Source organism: Heliconius melpomene, chromosome 9, assembly GCF_056956725.1.
Source record: "Heliconius melpomene rosina isolate 202511_hmr_F chromosome 9, ASM5695672v1, whole genome shotgun sequence".
Taxonomy (NCBI): domain Eukaryota; kingdom Metazoa; phylum Arthropoda; class Insecta; order Lepidoptera; family Nymphalidae; genus Heliconius; species Heliconius melpomene.
The window spans coordinates 1,478,734-1,503,276 of NC_140397.1; the positions used below are offsets into that span (position 1 = coordinate 1,478,734).

The window sequence follows — 24,543 nt, forward strand, 5'->3', positions numbered from 1 at the left end:
TTTTTCGCTTTTTTAAAAATAATTCAATTTCTTTTTCGCTTTTTTTAGAATAATTCAATTCTTTGTCGTTAATTTATGTAAAATGTATAATGCATTGCGTCAAACCGTAATGCGATGGTTATAAGTTCGATTCCCACTTAAGGGATTGAAATATACGAGTATAAATTTCCTCGCTCTTTAACAAGACGAAGCACGATGTTAAGTTTCGTCACTCAACACGTAATGTTTCGAAAATTGGGCGGAAACTGGGAAACGGAGTGACTTAACACTAGGTTCTTTTTGTTTACCCTGCTATATGAGAGATATAGCGTGAAGTATTATTTTTATATATATAGTAAAAGCTCTGAGGTGTCTAATCCGACAGAGCTTTAAAGAATCGTAGAACAAGTCAGGCCGCCATACAGTCGGGCACGACAAGGCTGTATCGACCGCGGTGGGCGACGCGCGCATACAAAACTGCTAATATTTTTTATATAAAACTCAAAATAAATATAAATTTAATTTGAAATTTAATTAAAATGTATTATATTTTCATTTAAAATTTACACAATGATGAAATATTTATTTATAACCTATGCAATTGCGACAAAAATACAATTTTTGTTGAATTATTTTTAATATTTCTAAAGAATAAATTTACAAATTCATATTAATTAACTATAATTATATTTAAATATGTATGTATATTTATTTTCAGTATAAATACACATTTTGAATAGGCTTTTCGTTCGACTCAGCGCCCAGTAGCCACTCAGCCGCGGGCACGCGTTGACGTCGCAGAGACGCTACAGAATAACTATTTATACGTTCAAAAAAACAATGGATTAGTGCTAAAATAGAAGTGTAGTGTGAAACAACGTTTTCTTTGTGCTCGAATATCCTGGAGAAGGCTGGTTCTTATTTTTAAATACATTTCTAACACAAAATATTGTAAATTATAACGATTTTTCATACAATTTTCATTTTTATTGGTATTTTTGATATTACTGCATTATGTCGACATGCGTGATCATGAAAACGTTGATGGAATATCCTTTTAAGGACAAAATGATCTATAATAGATCAATTAGATTTATATGTAAATATCTTGTTTGGAATGTTTCTATAACAATAGTATATTTTATCAGTTGCCTTTATAAAGGATATTTAAGGATATTTCACTTGTGACGTCAATTGGACGATGTTGGTTGAGGTTATGTAATATATTAAAAAAACAAAGTATTAGTAAATTCTTATTAATATAAAGAGTACATACAGAAATCTTTACTATAATATATGTATATAGGTATGTATGTATATATATTACTTATACTATATACTCCTCCTCCTCCTCTATGTGTCAATTATCAAGGACGCGTATAGGTTCAATAACATGTTCCACGAATTTAAACTTTATTACAATTAAAGTAATAAGCTTTCATTAAGCTTTTTTCACAATAAAACCATATTAAATAGATAATCTACCACTTCACACCCAATGCCTTTAGAGTTCGATGGAGAATAGGAAGCGGAGTGTCTTGACACTAGATAACCTCTGCCTAGCCTGCTGTGCGGGATAAAGCGTGAAGCTGATTATAAATAGATAATGTATACGTTTTAAAAAGTACTTTGAGCCTGTCAAATTGGATCAATAAATTTTTAAATAATGGACATCATTATTTATATAAAAAATAAAATATTACTACTCTATATATATATATAATTTAGTTATTACTTTACAAAATCGTTCGATAGAATAGTAAAAAATAGTATTCTACAGTTATGTAACTACAGACACTGTAGTAGCGACGACACGTCATACTTCATACGTTTGTGTTTCAAAAGCTTTTTATTTTTTGTATTAAATATTTTTTCATAGATTTAGGTAAAAATAAGGTTCAAAATGACAGTTTTCACTTACGTAAAATAATAGGAAATGAAATAACGTTAAATATAAAAAAGTTTAATTTATATAAGCTCGTTGCCCGCAACTTTGTTTGTCTTCAAGATGTAAAGTTAATCTCAGCTTTTATTGTTATAGCACTTCCACGGGAACTTGACGACATTCTCTCTTTTAGAGAATTCTCTCTCTCTATCTCTCTCTCCATATATTCGATAACCTATTCACATGCCAAGCTTCGACATTCTAAGTCTAGAAGTTTCATCTGTGCTTTGTCTGTCAATCAGTAGAGGAAGAGCTTTATATTATATAGATAGAAATGGAAAACATGTCTTTATTAACAACACAAAGCATGGCCTTGAATTAGGTTACTCAACACGTTATGTCTCAAAAAATTGCCAGAAAGAGTGGAAATCATCGTAACCCTAGGTTCCCTCTGCGTACCCTACTTGCTATATACGAATATAACGCAAAATTAAAAAGAAAAATACTTATAGGACTTATTAATTGATGAGCGTTTCGAGAGGTATAAGGGGGTGATCCATCCCTTGATAACTTAAGTGTTTTTCAGCTACCTAAAATATTGACTGTAAAATATTTTTATACTTTGTCGCAAATATAAAGGGGATTTTATAAGGTATAAGTTTCTGTTCTGCGAGCTTATAATTAATTAAAATAAACTTTTATTTTAAACCTAAAGTGTTTATTTGTTTAAATGCGCTTATCTCAAGAACTATTGGTTCGAATTGAAAAAATCTTTTTTATAGTCCATTTATCGAGGAATTCTAAAGGCTACGACATTCGTTTCAAAGTACCCCGCACAACTTACCGTTAGAATACAGTTCAGTTCTTCATTTACGACATTTTCCGTTCTGGTTTAAATCACACTACGTTTAAATTTTAATACAATTCTATAGGAAATTAAAAATGTATATCTTTAAAGATATAAAAGATAAAGAAAATCGGTCTTACTTATTGCTTATTTGAAAAAAATATGCAAGAAAATGAAAATAAAATATTTAACAATTCAAACTTTTACATTGTCAATGGATCTTACCTTATGAATGAAGCCACGTTATTGTATTGCTTTTAAAGAACGCTTATGAAACACTTTCGTTTGTAATTTTAACAAAATAATATTATTTATATAAAAAACGACACGATTTTTAAGGGTAATGAAAAAAAAATTAAAATCAGCTTCACGCTGTATCCCGCAAACAGCAGACTAGGCAGAGGGAACGTAGTGTTAATGAACGTAATGGAACGCCGAATTTTCAAGGCATTCCGTGTTGAGTGGCGGTACTCAACGCCGCATTTACCGAAGATGGGTAATGAAAATAATTAATTCCTTCAATTAGAAATCGAACCCAAAACATTCGCGCTCACAATCAACCCCACAACATCACTGATCGCTTAGTTTTACTTCATTTCTTAATATAATAGACATCTCTAACAATAAAACTGTGATCTAGTTTTTATTCTTTTTTAAAAACCAGACGCCATGTTTAGAACGTACAGTCTACTATCTACCTACATATGTCACTTTCACAATTAAAGTAAATGTAAACGTATCTCAGTTAATGAAAAGCCACCACGTTTCTCTAAAAAAACCTATGGAACGTACAAAATAAAAGATTCCACCTGTATATAGTTGGAAAAATGTAAAAAAAACTAAGATTAGTTTTATTTTAGTTTGATCTTTAGTATGTGTTTTACATGGTATATAAAATAGAGGTAAAGCGCGGCGTTGAGTTCCGCAACTCAATGAATGCCTTCAGAATTTATCGGAAAGTGGGGAGCAGAGTTATGTTACATTTTAAAGGCATGGGACAGAGTATTTTAACATTAAGTTCCCAGGTTCCCTCTGCCTACCCGGCTATGAATACAATATGAAGCTAAAATAACTTTTCTTTATTATCTTTCGCAAATCTGCAAGGTTTGGTTAAAAAATTAAGCTTTCTGTTCATGGCTTTGGCTGCTTGCTCTCTTTATATATTTTCCGCCCGGTACGAAATAATCTACGGACTCTTAAAATTAATAAATACTTTAATATCTAGTGTTAAGACATTCCGTATCCATTGGGGCATTTCGTTTACCACTTTCTGCCGAACTAGCGAGGCATTGCGAGTTGCGTATTTAGCAGAGGGAAAAAAAAATATTACCCCGAGTGGGAATCGACCCCAAAACTGTTGCGTTTAAAGTGGTACGCTTGTGCCCCTGTGATAAAACGACCTCAAATTATGTCAATTTTAAAACACCAGCAATGTTCACCTCATTATGAAATGATGGTAAAATTGCTTAAATTAGTATATCCTTTTTTACATGACGTTATTGTTACGTCTGCGTTTATTTCATTTATACTATTTTTAGTTAGTTGATTTCTTTATTATATTTACTATATTCATTACATGGAACCTTGGAACCTAGTGTTGAAGTACTTCTCTCCCATTAATACACTTCTGTCGTCGTCTTCTTCCTCCAATGGGAATCGAATTCACAATCGTCGCGTTCCCTCCCTCAACTATATTTTCATTTCAGTTTCGCGCTCTATCGCATGCAACTTTTGTCTAAACATAGTTCTTGTTTTATCTTATAATGTTGGAAGTTGACATAGAAAAAGTTTACATGGATCTTATTCATCTTGAGCCACAAACTAGAAAAAAGTTAACTTCAAGCTTTTAAACTTGCGAGAGAAAATGCATTTATAAAATTACTTTGCATCGGTACCAGAGCGAGGAAATTAAAATTTTAAATATTACCCTCGAGTGGGAACCGAACTGGCAACCGTCATGCGCCATGAAAACCTCAATGTTCCTCTTATTAAGACGTTAACTACTATGTATGCATTATGAGACTAGGTTACCTCTGTATATTCTATATGCGATTTATTAAAAGATTAAATTTTATTAAAGAATTATATATCTTAATATATAACATTTAAGCAAAAAATAATAAATGGTTTTCCAGTAAAAACAACGCGATACTAAAAACATGTATATACGCTTGTTTTATATAAACAATGTTCGAAAAGAAAATATTTTCATTCCTCGTATGAAGTCGGCGGCTAAAAGTGTATTTATTTATTGTTATTATATGTATATGGGAAGTATATAGCAATTGCTTGAACTTGTCCATGCTTAAGTTATTTTTTTTAGGTGGACAATGTGGCAGAGGCAGGGGGAACCTAATATTTAGACACGGTTTCAAAAAAAACTTTATCGCTAGCCCATACGTTCTTTTTAAGACGAGTCGAAATTCTACATTTATTTATGTTGTTATACATTTTTTTTAGTTTGACACTTATATCCTTCACATATCACGTTAGGTAACGTTACCCTGGGAACCTAGAGTTAAGATACTCTGTTGCCATTAAACCACTTCCGTTTCCCGCTTTCCGCCAAATTCTAATGACATTTCGTATTAAGTGGCGGAACATAACGCCGCGTTCTCCTTCGTTACGAAAGCGAGCTAGGCTTCTACATTTATTCATACGTTGTAAATATATATGTAGGTATATATTATATATGTTTACAGTTAGATAATCCCCGTAGTTTCCAAGCATATTCTGAACGATTCACATAGCATCAGATGCCAGTATTCTGAAATACACGGCTATATCTAGACGTAGAGAATCGATACCCTGAATATCTTAGCTAGACAATCCGGCGACGTTGAAAATGTGGGTTACTTTGTTGTTATTTTATTATAATACTAGGTTTTACCTGCGGCTTCGCCTGTTTGACAAAAAAAAAATAAAAAAAAATATTTGAAAGAAATCTATTACTGAGGCACTCCTGGCATAGGATATGAGCGTGCGAACTGGTAACGAGGAAAAGTGCAGCGTTGAGTTTCTCCACTCAACATGAACGCCACAAAAATAGCGTAGAAAGTAGGTAACGGTAGTGTCGTAATAGGAACGGAGTGTTTAAGCACTAGGTTTCCAGGTACCCTCTACCTACTCTTTTTCGTGTTGGATAGCTGGCTGAAGCTAAAAGAATATATTGATATTCTTTTAAAAAATTATAGAAACCTTTTAAAATGTAACCTACTATTTGTTACTGCGTGAATGATTTCGATCTTTTTACCGTGTAATCCAGTTGAAAGCTTTACAAATTCTAAAATGTATTTTGAAAACATTACATTGTTTTAAGATAACTAAAATAAGTTAAGTATAGGAAGGATCTCGTTTTTCCCAGCAGAGCAGGAGACTAAGGGAACCTTCTGTTAAGACACTCCGTTACCCACTTTCTGGTTATTTTCTAGACATTGAATGGCGGCGTTCAGTTCCGCTACTCGACACGCTATGCCTTGAGAATTCGTTGGAAAATGGTGAACGGGGTATCGTCGCACTATGTGATTTTCAACTAATTAAGTGTTAATTTTTAATACAAATATTTCCTCGATTGAAATCGAACCCATAACTAAACCACGGTGTAAACATTAAACTACCGTTCCATAAAGCTAACGAACTTTTATAATTAATTTTAAAAAGCGACCATCATACTCATTATCACCATTCATAATTACGAAACTCTTTCAATAATTTCTGAAAACGGAACTCTATGAAAGCTTTAGACATCCTTAAAGCAATATATCTATACTAGCTTTAACACCTGGATTCGGCTGCTTCTAATTTGTGTGTATGAAATATTTATTTAAGAGTAATACTGTATTGTCTATTATGTTTACAAGATGATAGAATTCCAATTTTATATAGACAGAAAAATTGTAGAACTAGTTAAAAAAAAAGTCTATAGACTATCGAGGCCGTCGCGTCTAGGCGAAGCGGGAGAGAATTACTTTAATTTCCACGCCTTGGTAACAATATAAAACACGGTATTCCACCACCCAAGACCTAATGTTACCACCACCAAAGGAACGGATAGAGTATTACATCACTGGGTTCCCTCAGTGTTCCCTATCCTACATGTTACAACCTATGTTTTGCATGTACAGTGTAAAACTATAAAAAACTCATGTTAAAGTAGAGGGAGAAATATTCTTAACCGATTCAGAATAAGGATACTTCATCATAAATTATAGTCTTCCATGCAATTACACGGGATAATTGAATAGACTGGCCGGGGGCTCGTAATTTTATTTCAAACAAGATTTTTCCTTTCAAGAAGTACGATTAAATTAAAAGTAAACGTACTGAGTGCATGTGCTTTTAAGAAAATATACCTCTTAGGTAGTTGGAAAAGTGTATTTGTATATATTTTAAATGGCTTGTATAATTTAAATCTGGTAGCGAATTCAAATCCCGGCAAATACTATAAGTCAAATATTTTAATGGTTGGAAAATTAAATTTATGTATCCATCATACTTAAGTAATATGTTCTATTTAGGCTTCCAAGAGTGTATGCTAAGTTTCGTTTGTTTCTGTTCGTCTCTGGTTTAACAAACATAGGTTTCCTCACAAATTTCCCGAAAACTAAAAATTATGTTCAAATTGTATCAAAATTGGTGTAGTCATTTTTGAGATATGGGTATCCTCCATGGACTTTAACAGGGCATGTATTATTTAGATAGACAAATATTTAAAGTTCGTTTAATTTTTTAACTATTTTTTCCTATTTCCAATATTTACAATATTTTAACTTATTACTTTTTAAATTAGTCAATTTAGTAGCTAATATAAAGAAGAACCAGCCTTCACAAATCAATACTATAAATGAAAATGTAAATAATCGGTGGCGTTAAACGCAAACCTGGTAATCTTGAAAACAGTGAAGTGTAAAAGACTGAGGCAACTTGAAATGACACAGCCGAGCTGAAACAAGCGCTATGGTCGCTAATAGCGAGTCCACGCCAACATGGCCGACGAGGAAAAGCTGCCGATACCCCCAACATTTCTCGAAAAAGTACTATTTTACACAACAGCTTCTTTCGTTCTGCTCGCGATCTTTAGTCTCTTCGCCTTCCTATTTTTAGTCCCATTCGTAATAGAACCTGCATTCACAACAATATTTATGCAATTCGATGTTGTACCAGCGCTATGTGTGACCGCCCAAGTGAAACATTTAGTGGGTGCCAGCAACTGCACCTGGGCGTCCTGTAGGGAAGGCTGCACTAAAGACTTATATGAATGCACTCAAATACGAGTTAACTACAAGCTAGGATACGCACCGAACATAACGGCGACCGAGTATGAGAATTTAATAAGAGCTGAACGGTCTTTAAGAACTGATTATAGTTACGATAGTTACGAATCACCGCTAGAACCACCAGATACAGATATGGAGAATCAAGAATTACAGGAGGCAATACCAACAGGCTTGCAAGGAAATGACTCCGAATGGTACTTCACGGGGGCTAGGCTGTTCCCCAACGTGAAGGGGTGTGGTTATCCGCCCATACTTAATTGTACTATATTCTATGGCAAGTATAAGCCGCTAGGTACCAATTACTCATGCTATTACAGCCGGGTGGACCCTGGCCTAGTTATAACTGAGTTGGATATGTGGCAAAACACTTTGAATTTGGTATACGCTATGGCTATACCGATACCGTCTTTCATTATATCGGTGATATACTTGACGTTTGCATATTTTAAAATCTACAATACTGAAGATGAATCAGAGCAGGCTCCCTTGCAAAGTGACGCTGAGGCTATGGCAACGGGTGATGATGGGAAACCCACTACGCCAGGATCAGACACATTTAGGGAAGACCTTGCTTGTTTTGGACATCAATTGAAGATGCAACTGGCTAATGAAAAGCCGAAAGAGGGCTTCGAGTCCAATAGCCCCCCAATTTCCAATTCTGCTTCACTATCTGGGTAAGATATTCATTTCTTTCATTAATTTCTAATGAGTGGTATGCTAGTGTATGTAGATTATAGTGGATATTGTTATGTGGTTGAGGGTTTGGATTTTTTTACAAATTTTAAAGAATATGATCAAAATTTAGAGTTTAAAAATATTATAGTACTGTTAGATAAAAAAATAATATTGATGTTTTAATGTAATTGAAATAACTAGAATGTAGATATTCCAAAATGTCAGATTATTTCTTTAGTATTAGTTAATTGCATGTTTAATTGTATGCATTAATTGTATTAAAAGCTTCACTAAATTTGTTTTAAAAAGTAATAAATTGATATTTCAATTTAAATTTGAATTAAAAAAAGATGGATATTTTTTTTAATAAACTAAAATTGCAACTTGACAGGACCAAGTCATCTTTCGTGAACGCCTAAAGAAACGCACACAGAGGTACGTGAGCTTTGAAAGCTCTATCATTTGGAAAAGCACAATTATATAAACTAAAACGTATAAATAATATATACGACACACCTATCTATTTAAAAATGAAACAAAAATAAATTGTTCATGGAAAAGAAAAATATTTAAAAACGTATAATAATTTATTGAGACCATCATGGGCAGCAAATTGTGGTGTCGATTCCCACTTAGGATAATAAGCAACGGCGTTAGGTTCCGCCACTCAACATTTAATGCCTCAAAAAATTGGGCACAGATTGGGGAACAGATTGTCTCAATTCGAACCTGCACCTCTCCTACGTTTCAAAATATTTTTCTTTCCTTAGAGCGATTAAAATTTTAAAAGAGGTAAAATAAATTATACTTACAAGCTTTAAGTTTCGAGCATGTTTTTTTTTGCTTGTTTGCCCATTTAGTTAATTTTTAGATAACTGATCCATATATATTAGATCGACAGAATGTTCTCCCCAGTAGTAATTTTAAACCCAATATTATCTTATTGGGGAATATGGGGAATGGAGAATATTTTTATAATATAATGGTTTCACTGATTGAGATAGACAAAGTTAGTCATTAAATTCTCTTTAGTAATATCTTTCTACCACACTGACAAATTATAGGAGATGAAAGTGAGTATAAAACATAATTTACCCACAACTGTATATAAATGAACAATATTTTGTTTTTTTTTATCTTAATATGTTATATGAATTATTTGCACGCCAATGCTAAAACAATTGTATAAGAATTGAAATAAAAAATAATTAATTTTATTTCTTTAGCTTCACTGTATCTCGTTTATGGCAGAATATACAGAGCAAAACCTAGTGTTAAGACACTACGTTCCCTATGTAACAGCTAATTTTCAAGACATTGCAAGTTATGTGGCGGAACTCAACGCCGCACTTTACCTTGTCGCCAGAGCTAGGAAATGAAAATAACTCATACCCCACAACCGTCAAGTTGACAATCACATGCTGTACTATTGCACCTCTTTTTTGCTGCTTACAATTTACATCTCAAATAAAATACTTAATATATTATTTAGAAAGTTTATATAACCTACTAAATTAGACAAGAAAATAAATTTCTACAATTTACTATAGCAGTAAAATTTTATTTTCCAGATGACAGTGCTCCTGAAGAGGCGTTGGTTACAAAGTACATACAATGAGATGAAATGAACATTTTTGAATAATCTCAGGCCAATCACAGGCTTCGCTTCGACCACAGGACAGACTCCGAAAGAAGCTAATATTTAAAAGCGTTGTGAATTATGACGTTACAAGGTGTTTTCGTGACAACATAATATATGAATAGATATTGTAATTGTTTTCGACATTTCTAAGCTCTAAGATTTTAATGTTCGCCTCTTGGAAGTTTTGCCTCTTCGGTTTAAGTTACTCTTTTTACTTGTTTATAAGATATTGCAGATGTTTATACGTAACTACATATTGTGTAATATATGTAATATTTCCTATAAAATAATAAGCGATACCTTAAAAAAATTCTAAATGAAATTCGTCCACTCTTATTGATATAATTGTTGCGTTAATAGAGAGACGTTGCATTTTTATATTAAATTACCCTTTGGAATTGCTCAAAAATACATAAATACATACTTATATATACATACATAGATTGATACGCGGTGTTGTCACGAAAATCAACTCAAACTCAATAGTGCTTAGTTATAAAGGAAGAAATTTTACCTTCTAGTTATATGAAAAATGAATATTTAGCCCTTTCATGCTGATTGTGTCAAACGCACGCGTCGTACGAGCTAGTCGATGGTGCCAAGCTATAATATCGTGAGTCTATGGAAAACAACCATTATGTAAAAATATATAATGTTTATGTAAAAAATGAAATAAGAAATTTCTTTTCCTACCACATCTCGGAACTACAAGTGGAAAATCCTGTAAAGCAGTATTTTTTTCGAATTTTATAAATTGGCAATTACGATTTTATTGCTTGGTGGCGTCAATACGGCTAAATATTATAAATAATAAATTATGTATTAAAATAAATGAAATCGAGAGATAATTTAGGAAGAAACGAATAATATTGTACATGTTTAGACATTTGTAGACCCATCGAATAAGTAATAGACACTCGTCACTGCAAATAAGCGTTAGTTAGCAAATTACTTTAAAGCATAAATGAATATGAAAAAAAAATCTAGACAAGACAAAAAAAAACCGTTAAATATGAAATTAAATAACATAATTATATTATGTATAATTAATAATTATACAAAATATTTTGAAAAATAAATATAACAAATTAGCTAGTTTATTGAAAGTTATTTTGCAATCCAATTAAAATATGTATATAAATTGGTAAGATTTATACAGAAAATGTACCTACATATTAAATAGAGTAATGTTATATGGTAAATGTGTTACAATCCATCAATTATGTCGTCCCTGCCGTACTATAGAATATTGATTCTTCCGTCCCGCGCCTCAGATTTTAAAAATTCATCGGTAAATGTCCACAGCAACCTTTACAGTGACCAAAATATGAAAGAAAAATTGTCTTTTCCGTGGAAAACGAATTAATTCCACTAATAATTAATCGTTTTTGACATACTTTGTATCGAGCAATACAGCCCGTATTTATAAATGACTGTCAACTCTGAGATCGATCTTGAGATGCCGTTTCCATTTATACATTATAATCTGTGAATAAAATCGAAATCTTAAGATCTCTCTCAAAATTGATCACAGAGTTAATAGCGACTTAGAAACAGCCCTAAATGTGCTTTACCTCGCACGAAAAGCTAAATTTCATATGCTTGTACACAGCATGCTGCTAAATAACAAGATATTTGATTACTTTTTTAGATAACGTATAAAAAATTAAGTATATTATATGGCTTAGTGGTCAGAGCGCTTGGACAGTTTCCAAAAGATATGGGTTCAAGTCCCTCCATATTAAAATTTTATACGTTCTCTTAAATAGTATTTTTTATTCCAAAGTGTGGAACAGGTTCAAAATGAGAAATTTATTTTCTTCCTTTTTAATATATAGTAGAGTATAGAAAACAGGCGATATTGAGCTTTCACTGTCGTATACGAGGACAGTGCTTAATATTTAACCTAAATTATACATATTTTTTTCATATTCAAAATTAATTGAATGTGAGAAGGCTTTCATGGTTGTAACTGAACGCTTCAAAAAAAAAAATTCTGTATATTTATATTTTTAAAGGCTTGTGAATAATTCCCATACTAAACGTAAAGTAAATGGCGATGCGAAATGAAAAAAAAAAATCTATGATTTACTAAGCTTTACTAATACTGCTTTTGGGCGTTTGTTTTTAAACATTTTATTATACCTTTTTAATGCTCTAAGATTCTATTTAGTGTATGGAAATATATATATATTTACTTTCTAATTTCCGATTTAATTTTGATCATATTATATTTTCTATTTAGTATAAGTAAAATGTAAGTGACGGCTTAGACTGTGGTTTAGATCTTGCAATGCCCACGCACATTTAGTGTATAAGAATCCAGCGTTGAGCCGTTCGTTAATCTACCTGTAGACTAAAGTAATAATTGCTTATTTTTTATTATGTGGAATGCAAAAGATTTTGAAATTTAATAACGTATTTTTAACCAGATTAACAACAGATTTTTAACTAAATTAATAACTTATAATAACGTATATTATAGTTTAATATATTCTTGGAAACCTGACGTTTCAAATATTTTGTAGCAAGTACTCCGTGGTCACGGGTAGTCAAGTTAACATCGAAATGTTCAGTACATGTGTGTCTGTAATATACTTGATTAATCTAGTTAAATCCGATCTTATTTAAGATATAATTACTGAAGTGTTTTTCACATAAACTATATAATAATTTCAATTTCCTAATGACATAAGATTTCTCCTGAATTCATTATGTTTAAAATTTCAAAATCTTTTGGATTCTACAAGGTGCCCTCGGTGTGCTCTTACCTGTAATGTAAATATCACGCAACATTTTAGATAAATATTAGTTGTTAGAAATACAAGGGATAAAGTAATTGATATGTGTATTCGTTCATTTGTCGTCCGAACCATAAATTTACATTTTAATGAGATTCAATGAAATTACGTGAAAAGAAGAGAAACTGCCAAGTTTGAGTATATTTTTTTTAAATTTCCATTTTAATTACTTCATTCGAAATTATTAAAATTATATATATTTTTAATTTAAATTTAAAGTTGTTAAAGTATTTTTAATTTAAAATTAATCTTTCAAAGGTATTTGCAGTTTCTCGATAATCTTCTTGAATTTCATACATTTTAAAAGCTTGACGTTAACAAAAAAGGCTTATAATAACTAATTTAAGAAATCGAAAAGCAATTTATTGATATCATTCTGTAATCAAGTCAAATTATTTTAAATTTTCTAATTTATTTAAATTTTAATGATCAAAATGGGCGTGATGAAACATTTTCATTAAGTATATTCGTTTTTTAAATCTTAATGATCGTTATTTTAATATTTTCCTTTCTAAATATAACTTTATGTAAAGCTTACATTTTGTGCATAATATATTTAATAATTAAAGTAATTTCAAATTTATGAAGTCTCGAATATTCGCTTCAATGTGATGACTGCTGTAATCGCGATGTGATAAAAATGTATAGAGTGAAATGGATGTTCATCGTTTTAATGTAAATTACGTGTTATTATAGATGCCAACGGCCATTGTTGATTTGTTTATTACTGAAACATAACATAATTTAAAAATTGTATTATATTTTATTAAGATACTAAAATTTATTTTTTGTTTAAATTACTTACTATTTAAATTACTCATTTTCTAAGTGACTTAGTGGCAATTGTGTCATTTGAGGTCTAAATAGATTTTTTTAAATTAATAAACATCATCATTATGAAATTACATTCATAATGTGCATGTGTATTGAATTGTAGTTTCACTTTTAATTAAACGGTTTTCTGTGATAATTTAAAAAAAACAATGTCTGTTGGCGTTGATTTTTCACACAATTTGTTTAATATTAAATAAATTTTAAATTATTCATATTGCTATCGTTGATTCTAGTTAGGAGCTTTTTGTATATAAAATTCAATTATTACCCATTTATTTTAAATTATGAAAATGGTTGTACTCATGAGTTTTTGTCAATTTAATTTATATACGTAATATAATCTGTAAAACAACCTGCAATGAAAGACTAAATTGCGTTTGAAATAAAAGCTTCTAAACGATAATTTTGGTTTTGATGAAGAAAAAAATAATAAATTAGATACACGTCACTGCCAATAAATGTGGTCACTATCACTTTACACTTTCTCTGAAACTTGTCCAAAACCCTTGAAATAATAATTAAAAAAATCACTTTCCTGTAATCTCCGCTTTACGTATCAAAATAAGCTTAAGACTATATTTCTTTGTAAAAGGCACATAAATTTATTTACTTTATATTACAATCAAGATATAACAATTGTAAGATAATTTTAATTTTATTTATATTACTGAGAGGAAACGTGAAACGATTTACCTATAAATGGTACCGATTTTAAAGAAAGAAAATTGTTTTTGAATTTGTATTGAAATTTCTTATTAAAAATTAGCAGAAATGAAGACAACACTTAATTAAGTGTAACGTTAACATTACACTTATTTAAGTATAGTGTAATACCATTTAAAATCTGCTGCTATTATGAAAATGTTGTATGTAATTTCAATATATTTTAAACTTAAACGCACGACTAGAATTTGAATTCTTTTATTAAAAATATCAATCTTTGTTGTTTTTTATATTCAAAAGGACATAGTCCACTTTTGAGAATGTATGTCATAATAATGCAATAGGCTTTGTGCCAGGCTAATAAAACTGAGCATAATTTTGTAAATATACGGTAGAGGGCACAAAATGATTGTTTGAATAAAATTTGGTATATAATATATATCGAATAAAATGGGAGATAAAAATATTATTTGTGAGAAATAATTTGTATATTAGAAGCTTTTCTGTTGATTTTTGATGTAATATTGCACTACTGGTGTGTTCTAACAAAATATTAAGATGTCCACGTTAAAAAACGATGTTCATATTTTTTTTTACTTTCTTGTCGTTTTAAGTATTTCAATTGCTTTTTTGAAGCTTTTCGTAGACTGCAGACTTGGCAAATGCGCTGCCGTGCACTCAATTACAGCTAAATTCTCATTTATATACTAGAAAATAAAACTTTGTTTTCTTTAAATTGATAATTAAATTATTTATTTGAAATTGTTATTTATTATTAAATTAAGTTTAAGATTTTAAATTGTTTAATAGATTATCTGCATAGCACAAATCTTTTCAATATAAACCAAAAATATTATAATAAAATTTATTTTATGTGAATATCTAGTTTTACTATATTTAATTATAAATTGTTATTTTTACTATCAAGTTATTAATATTCAAGCACAAAATAGCACAGACAAAAATGTATATTTTTTAACAAAAAATATTAGTTTTTTAAAAATATATATATAAATTGATGATTTAGTGTTGAAAGAACTAAAAGTTTTAATTTGTGCACAATATCCCATTACAATGGTCGTCATGTCGATTCCCGGTTGAGGCACTTATTGTTATTATGTATGTAAAATTTTCAAATTGAGTGTGGCATAAAAAAAGCTACGCGATCTTATCTTCATCGTATAGCATCCATTCATTTTGAACTGTTGCCTTATGACCGTTTTGTATATAAAAATATAAATGGAGGTTAGTAGTAAATAAAAACATTTATTGGCTTCGATGTGGCGTTTTATTTCTATTAGTGCTATTATTTTTTTACAGCACACAGGTATGCGGAGAGCAGCAGAATTTAAACCATAAACCTACCTACTTACGCCACCCCAGCTATAGATTAGACAATTTTTAATAATTAATAAATTGTGTTTTAATTTTTTATTTGTATGGTTAGTTATTTTTAAATTGTCTAACCTTGAGTGGCGGAATTCAACGCTGAGCTTTTCCCTTTTGCCAGAGCAAAAAAAAAGAAAAAAAATAATTTTTCATTCCCCCAAATGGGGACCGAATCCACTACCGTCTTGTTACAGTCACACCCTTCTACCCCTTCGCCACGATTCCTTTGTCTATTATAGATTTGTTCAAAACTCTTACTATAATAAAAAAAGCTCCAAAATATATTTATAACTATGGTTTTTATTAACTAAAATATTTATATAACATGATTCAAATTCAGATTCATCTCTTCTTCTTCTCAAAAATATGAATACAAATATTGAAATATTATTAGTAAGTAAATTTTATATCTACAAGTAGTAATTGGTTAGTTATTTTTCCTTTTTATAAAAGGGAGTGATTCGTTTCTGTTTTCTTTTATTATACAGGTTCCTTAGTAACAAGACCAGCTGGGCCTTGTCCGATAACAGGTGATAGGCCAGCTACAGCAACTGCTTTTAATGGTCTGAAAAGAAAAAATATAGGAAATGACTTTCAATTTATGTTACAAAATGCAGATAAATATATATATAAAGAATAAATTACTTTTTTCCTCTTTTAGTTTTTAATTCTTACAATTTTCCTCCATTTAAATATTTTCTATCCAAATTTAAGCCAAATTATGATTGAGGCCGTAGTGGCGCAGCAGCGTCTGACTGTAATAGCGACGGTAGTGAATTCAATTCCCACTTGAGTAATTGAAGTATTTACAAGTTCTCGCTCTGGCAACAAGGCAAGCGCGGCGTTTAGTTACGCCTCTTATCATGCGATGTCTCGAAAATTAGGCCAAAAGATAACAGAAAAATATGTATCTATTATGCTATAATAGTAAAATCTTTGAACACATAAACATTAAAAGCTTAGACGATTGTAAAACAAATTTATAAGCGCCATCTTGTGGTGACATTCGTAAAGAATTCAGACTTTATAATTAGACTATATGAGAATTTCAATTCATTTTAATTTAAAGTAAAGAGTGTAAATAATATTATATTAAAAGTATTATATGAAATTATTTTTTTCATATATTATTAAAGTTAATTACTTTGGCAAAAGATGTCACTGTACGACAATGTTATCATTACTAACAGTAAAAGTGATTTAGTATTCAATTTCCACACTAGATGACGCTTTATTGAAATTTAATCTGTTTAGTTCCAAGATAAAAATGTAGATGACAAAGTAAAATTTTTTTTGTATATCATATTTTTAGTATATTTTAAAACATTCCATGAATATGAAATAAGTTGTTTATTAATTATTAGTATAAAATCCATTTATCTATCTATAATATTATATAGAAGAAGAAAAACAGTTTGTTAGGTTTAAAGAGTTAATGTCAGGAACAATTGATTGAAACTGAAAAATTATTAATATTAACGGGAAATACCTAGTCTTCTTCGATAAATAATTTTAATAATCTATTACTTGTTACCAATATAAGATTTCGATCATCGATGTAAGTGTACTCACTTCCTCCACTAACCAATGACCACTGTACCTGCAGCTCGAGTTTCCTCCAGAATGTCACATGTCATACAGAGTTTTTTTTTTAGCTCTACTCATGTATTTCGTATTTGTATATATATATATATATTCGTACATAGCACTTTTCGTCGAATTCACACAGTCCCTAGTTATTTCAATTTGACCACCGGCGCAAAACCACAGGTTAACACAAAGCTAGTTTTATATCTAACTAGCGGTCCGCTCGCGGTTTCACCCGCGTGAACTGTGTTATTATTCATTTCTGTCTCCATGACTACGTCCTAGTGACGTCTATGCAAAATTTGGGACTCCTAGCATTTGTAGTAACGAAGTTTCATACAAACTTTCGACCCCAAAAACAACCCCTTAGAAATCGAATATTGCAAATTCCCGTCTTAGCGAGCACCTACGTCCTATAAATAACTCCTATGCAAAATTTGAGATTCCTAGCACTTGTAGTTTCTGAGATTTTGTGATGAGTGAGTGACCTTTCGATTTTATATATATAGATAATTGGTACAAAAATATAGTAAAACTTACTTAAACCCTAGTTCCTCAGGTGGCACGCCTAGTTTAGCTAATTTCGCTTCGTAAGTGGCTAATAGATCATCGTGAGCTTTCCTGAGTCTCGCCGCTTCATATCTCAAGTCCTCGACTTGAGTGTCTTTTAATTTGAGAAGATCCTGTAAATGTTAATATTGTTTTAATTACAAAAGAGAATCTTTTTAGATAAAATAAAATATTCATATTATTTCTGCTGTAGGCAGATTTTATAAGTTAAGGCCGAGGGAATCTGGTAACCTAGTGGTAAGAAACTCTGGCTTATTAAGGCACTTTTGAGAAGCGGAACTTAACGCCGTATTTTATCTTGATAATGTATAAAATGAAAGATGAATAAAATTTTATACGTTTTTAATGTAATGGGACAACGAATGTATTTTAAACATAAATATTATAATGAATGAGTTAAATTTCCTAGTTCGAAAACAATTCAAACGCAGTTAAATATGATTAATAAAGAGTTATAAAATAAAGTATCTATACTTCTTATTAATACAACTATAATAGTATGTTATTAACTTACATGCATTTCTCTAGGACCCATATCTCGTCCTTCCATATTCTTCAACTTTGCTTCCAAAAGTGCAGTTTTCAAAGATGCCTTTTGTTGGACTTCCATGACCGCCCTCGAGAATCTATAATTACATACTCTTTATTGTTCTGTGCAAGAAATTAAAAAAAATCAAAGCTTTGGCAACATAATAAAAACCTAGTGTTAAGACACTCCGTTCCCCATTTTCTGCTGAATTTTTCGAGGCATTGCATGATATTAAGTAGCGTAGCATGTTGCGTTCCTTGCCAGAATGAAGAAATGATAATATTAATAAATAATTATTCATTCCCTCGAGTGGGAATCGAACCCATAACTGTCGCATTACAATAATACCCTTGTACCCCTGTTCCACGACGGCCTCATTTAAAATATTTACCTCAATTTCAATTCATCTCGTTCTGCTTCAACACGATCAAATCTAATTTGTAGCACTTCATACTCCCACTTTAGAACACCAAATTGTTCTTCTAAAACCGCCAGTTGTTTGGTTTTAGACTGAAATTTAATAATATTATCTTTATTAAATGTTTTAAATATACTCGAAAGGTTTCGACCTCTCTCTCTCTCTCTTGTCGAAACCATCATCGGTTAATTTCTGTAACGTATACCAAAGACTAAGTAAGTTACAAATAAGACAGAGAATTAAAAATACTAAAGAATTACTAAAGTAAATTTGAGACCAGTCGTGGTGTAGGAGCATAACTGTAAACACTTTAAGTTATGGAATTGATTTCCATTCGAGGAGATGAAATATCTAATATTTTCTTGCTCTGGCATCCAGGCAAAAGCGTGGCGTAGAGTTCCTTCACTCAACACGAGCTACCTCCAGAGATAGGCAGAAAGTAGAGGAGTGGTTATTGGAAATGGAGTGTATTAACATTTAGTTCTCAGGTTTTCTCTGCTTACTCTTGTCAGTGTGCGGGATACAGCGTGAAGCCGAAAAAATAAAGATTAAATTAAATAATTTCATGCCAAGCCATAAGCCATCATTTTCCATTCCCCAATTGCACGCTAATAGAGTCATCATAAATTTAAATATTTATTTACAATTCAACACTCACAGCTAGAGCTGCCTTATCACGATCATAATTTGACATTTGTCGTTTGAATTCCTTGTTATCGGCAATAGCTGCTTCCAGGGGCCCCCGTAGATTCTTTGCTTCAGCCACTGCATCTCTTGCTATCTTCTCCGCTCTCTCTTTTACCTTTTGCATATCCTCCATTTGCTGCTTTAAGCTGCTTATAAGACCTATAATTATAATACACGTTGCTCTTTTGGTGCAACAATGACGAATTAATTGAAAATTAATATTTATAAAAAAAAATCATACCCAAGTTGTTCAAAGTTATATCATTGTAATAGTTCTTCAGATCAAAGAAAGCCTTATCGTGATGTGCGATTAGTTCAGATAACATTTTATTTTTCCTCTCCTCCACTTCAGTGATTTCAGTTCGATGTTTGACAGTCAATTCCACTATTGTTTCATGTAATTTCTTATCAGCTTTGTCTTCGATTTGTCGAGCTTGTTCTTCAAACTCCTCTCTAGCTTTAGATAATTCTTCGGCATGAATAAGCTTAGCCCTTCTAAGCTCATCTTGCGCTGCTAGACCTTTTTCTCTCATTTCTTGTCGCAGCGCTCTCTTGTCATTTAATAGCTCCAACTCCTGTTCCGTATGTTCTTCTTTAGCAGCTTTTAAAGCTACTAAATTTTCAGCTCTAAGAGCAGCTGCTGCAGCTTGCTGTTCGTATTTTAAATGCTTAATCTTTTGTTTTTCCGTTTCTAAAAGTGCTTCATTTTCTTCTTGAGCTTCTTCTGTAGCACGTTCTCTATTCCGTAGCTCAGCTTTCGCTTCTTCCAGTTGTTGGCGTGTTATTTCCCAAAATGTTCGTATTTTATCCCTTTCCAATTGAAAATAATTTCGCTCTTCTCTTTCTTTGTCTAACTCTTCTTTTACTCTCAGTGTGAATTGTTCCAGCTTTTCCCGAGTCATCTCGGAGGTGTCTACTCCATCTATGATGATAGCTAACAAAAAAATTACGTTGTTAAGTAAATATTCATATAGAATAATTACCGTTTTCCAAGATAAAATATAAATGTTGAATCCCGAAACAAAATATCAAAGAGAAGTAGTAGGTTGATGGCATAAATGTCATAAATAAATATTTTTCTTAGTAAAAATTTAAAATGTGCGTTTCCTTGTATTACTTTACGCTGTATCCTACTCATAGCAGGATAGTGAGAGGGAACCTAGATATTGCATATAAACGAGTGAACTCGTGCTTTGTTTGTAAGCGATGAAGAGAAAATAATTAATTCCTTAGAGTGAAAATTGAACCAACAATCGTCGCATTCACAGTTACACACTATCCTACTGCGCCACGAAGGCTTCCTATTTTTTATATGACTATACAATCTATTTGACTCTTACCAGGTGCCTTTTTACCGCCACCTTTTCCCCCTTTTGGCGCCTGAAAATAATATAGCGCTTGAATAAAACACACGTTATATATTTTACGTAAATTAAATTTAAATATAATTTAGATATCTTACCATTTTTGTTAAAAATATAAGAATAAAGTAATTAAAAACTTATAAGACACAAATGACGCCTTATAAAAATAAAGAAGACAACCGTTGTCAGGGTTTACAATATATTTGGTAACCATAGCAACCGTAGTTATTTACACTTATAGATAAGTAAAGTGAAAATCGATTCGAAGAAGAATAAAAGTTTTAAAATATTATATTTTAGAAACGCTTTATTCCATATCTATAGCAGGGTGGATAGAGAGAACCTGAGAAGCCAGACCTTCGTGCCCATTAAGACACTCCCGTTCCCCTCATTCCGCTGATTTTTTCTAGTTCCTGGGCGAAGAAATGAAAACAATAAATATTTAATTCCCACGATTCGAACCCAGAACCTAATATTAAAATAGCAATTTAATTCTTTATCATCAATTAATGTTATTTGGTTAAACGATTCAGTTCAGATATATCTAGAAATAAATTATCAAACAAGCTTACGCATCCCTTTCTTTTAAAAATATTTTTAGAAAGAAATTATCATGTTTTAGATGTCATTGTAAAATTTCCCAATTTTTATTGCATCAAGATTTATTGTAAAATCGATATTTCCCAAACAAACTTCAAATAAGTCAATGTCACTCAATTCAGTCAAATTTTAAGTTTCATAATGAATTAAAATGTAAATTATTTATTTAATTTAATTTATTAATAAACTATTTTCAGATTTACAAACAAAATGCTAGCGGAAGCTTGTAACGTGTTCTTTTATACCTTATCATTTCTAAGTCTAATTTTCATCGACTACCTCCTCGGCAACGGTTTTGTGGACGCCTGCCGAAAGATGTTATGCAAAATTGTATGTTCCATACATAAAATATTGAAACAAGAGAAAAATTTGCAAGAAATAGGGAATGATGTTAATTTACCTCTGTTGGTGGTTGAAATTATAGTGCTTGGATTGACGATATCGGTATTATGGTTTTTGTTTTATATTGGTGAAACTAACGTAGCGTAGTAGTTGTGGCTTCAATCCTTAGTTGTGGGAATAAATTATATACATTTGAGTTAGTAAGCGGCGTTAAGAACCGCCATTGAACACGCAAGGTCGGTACGATATGGGTACCTTCAAAAAGCGTGTCTATCTCCACCTCAAAGGTCGGTAACGCACCTGTAGCTTCTCTGGTGCTGCACGGGGTCATGGGCGGCGGTGATCACCACCAGGTGACTCGAACGCTCGTTTGCCTTGTCCTTTTTCCATTAAAAAAAAAAAAAACGCAAAACTTCGAAAAAAAACTAAAAACTTCGTAAAAAGCGAAAAACAGGGTAAATGGACTCTAGGTTCTCTCTATTGTTTTATTTAAATTAATTGTTAGTTAATAATTGTTTAAAATTTAATTAAAAATACAAAACAATGAAGTATCATAATAAGCCGTCGTGGCGCAGCGGCACAAGGGTGTGACTGTAACGTGATGGTTGTGGGTTCGATTCCCACTCGAGGAAGTGAAATGTTTATTTACGTTTATATTTCCATTTCTTCGCTCTAGTGCCGAGGCGAAGCGCGGCGTCGAGATCCGCTTATCAACATGCAATGCATTCAGAATTCAGCGGAAAAAGGAAAACAGAGTGTCTTAACACTCTGCCTACCCTGCTATATAGGTACAGAATACACCGTGAAGCTGCAAAAAAATAATGAAGTATCATAATATTTCAGTTTCTGAACAAATACAAACAGTTTCGCGGCAAAGACAAAATTGATGATCTTCTGCAGCAGAGCAGGGAGGCGTTGCAGCAGACCAACGAGTTTCTTGAGAAATGGCGGTTGAGACGTGTAAAAAGTTTAATATACATACATACATTTTTCATTTTTAAAACTATAGAAAAACTTTAAAGTTATATGAAATATTGTTAAAAAGTCCTAATGTGACTTGGAAAAAGTAGGATAATAATTTATATAAGTTAATAGTACCTAATGAGTTAAATTTTTCAATTTCTGTATAATTAATTATAAATAATATTTAATTATAATTTAGTATAATAATCAGAATTATTCCTTGTAGCATTGTCTATAAACGAGATGGTTAAGGATTCGTCAATGAATTTAAATAGCTTTTCCGCGCTCTGGTAACTGCGTAGAGTTTTGTCACTCAACACGCAATGCCTCGAAAACGTTGAGTATTTTAACACTGAAAAGTAAAAAAAAAATTCAAATGTGGAACTACTATATTTTATTGGCATTTCTTTTAGCAATATAACCATGTCTGACGTACAATGATTTTTATGAAAATTTATGTGTAATAAAAAGTAAAGTAAAACCAAGGGTTTCTTAATTTCCTAAAACAAAAATAAAGTTTCAAAAGATATATTTTATTTTTAACTATAACTATTTTACAGATAAATTGGCAGACACAAAACGAATATTCTTATCTGGATGAAGAGCCGCAGGAGATAAAACCACTAAGGCTCGACTTGCCTGTACTACATTTGGCCATAATTGATGTAAGTTTTTTTTTTTACTTCGCCTTTTATTCATAGACATCTATACAGAGAGAACTTAGTGTCACACTTCTTTCATTTTCTGCCCAATTTTCTGACATGTGGTAGAGGAAATGAATTATTCTATATATCGAATTTATAAATCGACGACTTGTATATAAATAAATATAGTAATAATAAGCTTTTCTAACATTCTAGACTCTAGGCACATCAAGGAATCAACTGGAAAGAGGAGATGCGGGTGATTCTATACACTTCACAGACTCCACTCTCTTATCGATGACGTCACTGCTCGATGATATACAATCCATGTCTGATATTCCAAGCGATGAGAAACTTGATATTTAATGTTGTTATGTGAAAATGGTTGTTTTTTTGGTGTTTTGGTCGAATAAAATGTTTGGTTAGATGTGTTCTATGTCTGTAATAAAATATTTATTATTATTATTAGATTAAATACTAATAGAGAGAGAGAGAGAGAGAGAGAGAGCCAAATAGTAAAACAGTAGGGCCAGACAGGCCCTACTGTTGACAGGTGGGTTGCAAACATGCTAGATGTCTGGCATTGGACAACGTAATTTCTGGTATTCAATCAATCAATCAATCAAATCAGGCTTTTCGGGTCCACTGCTGGACATAGGCCTCTCCCAGGGTGCGCCAAAGCTCCCAATCCTCCAACTTCCGCATCCAGTCGAAGTCAGCAACCTTCTTCAGGTCGTCGGTATTATTCCCAAGAAAATATAAAACAATTTGAGCTTTATAATTTAACGAAAGTTAGGTACTATTTTTTGCATCTTATTAACTTAACAGTTACCAAAGTAACCCCCACC

At 31.5% G+C, this 24,543-nt stretch overlaps 3 protein-coding genes across 4 annotated transcripts; 2 read left to right on the top strand and 1 right to left on the bottom strand.

Moving 5' to 3' along the window:
• The first annotated feature begins 723 nt into the window (after nucleotides 1-723).
• tipE (temperature-induced paralytic E) lies at nucleotides 724-15,881 on the top strand. 2 transcript variants are annotated; one of them, XM_085190191.1, is made up of 4 exons: nucleotides 725-893; nucleotides 7,501-8,661; nucleotides 9,054-9,097; nucleotides 10,234-15,881. In XM_085190191.1, exons 2-3 carry the CDS (start codon nucleotides 7,697-7,699, stop codon nucleotides 9,079-9,081), a joined length of 993 nt encoding a protein of 330 aa, XP_085046317.1. In that variant the 5' UTR covers nucleotides 725-893; nucleotides 7,501-7,696; the 3' UTR covers nucleotides 9,082-9,097; nucleotides 10,234-15,881. The 2 variants fall into 2 exon arrangements, with proteins under 2 accessions (XP_085046318.1, XP_085046317.1); XM_085190192.1 differs by lacking the exon at nucleotides 9,054-9,097 and having other exon boundaries at nucleotides 724-893.
• Gas8 (Growth arrest specific protein 8) lies at nucleotides 15,608-20,706 on the bottom strand. Its single transcript, XM_085190190.1, has 6 exons — nucleotides 20,024-20,706; nucleotides 19,754-19,941; nucleotides 19,069-19,187; nucleotides 18,663-18,774; nucleotides 18,119-18,261; nucleotides 15,608-16,556 (listed from the first exon to the last, which is right to left on the bottom strand). Exons 1-6 carry the CDS (start codon nucleotides 20,682-20,684, stop codon nucleotides 16,472-16,474), a joined length of 1,308 nt encoding a protein of 435 aa, XP_085046316.1. The 5' UTR covers nucleotides 20,685-20,706; the 3' UTR covers nucleotides 15,608-16,471.
• A 1,250-nt stretch (nucleotides 20,707-21,956) lies between these two features.
• Nucleotides 21,957-24,061, top strand: LOC146536130 (uncharacterized). The gene is made up of 4 exons (XM_085190510.1): nucleotides 21,957-22,190; nucleotides 22,932-23,048; nucleotides 23,612-23,716; nucleotides 23,912-24,061. The coding sequence occupies exons 1-4, from the start codon at nucleotides 21,957-21,959 to the stop codon at nucleotides 24,059-24,061; spliced, it is 606 nt and encodes a 201-aa protein (XP_085046636.1).
• Nucleotides 24,062-24,543: the final 482 nt, after the last annotated feature.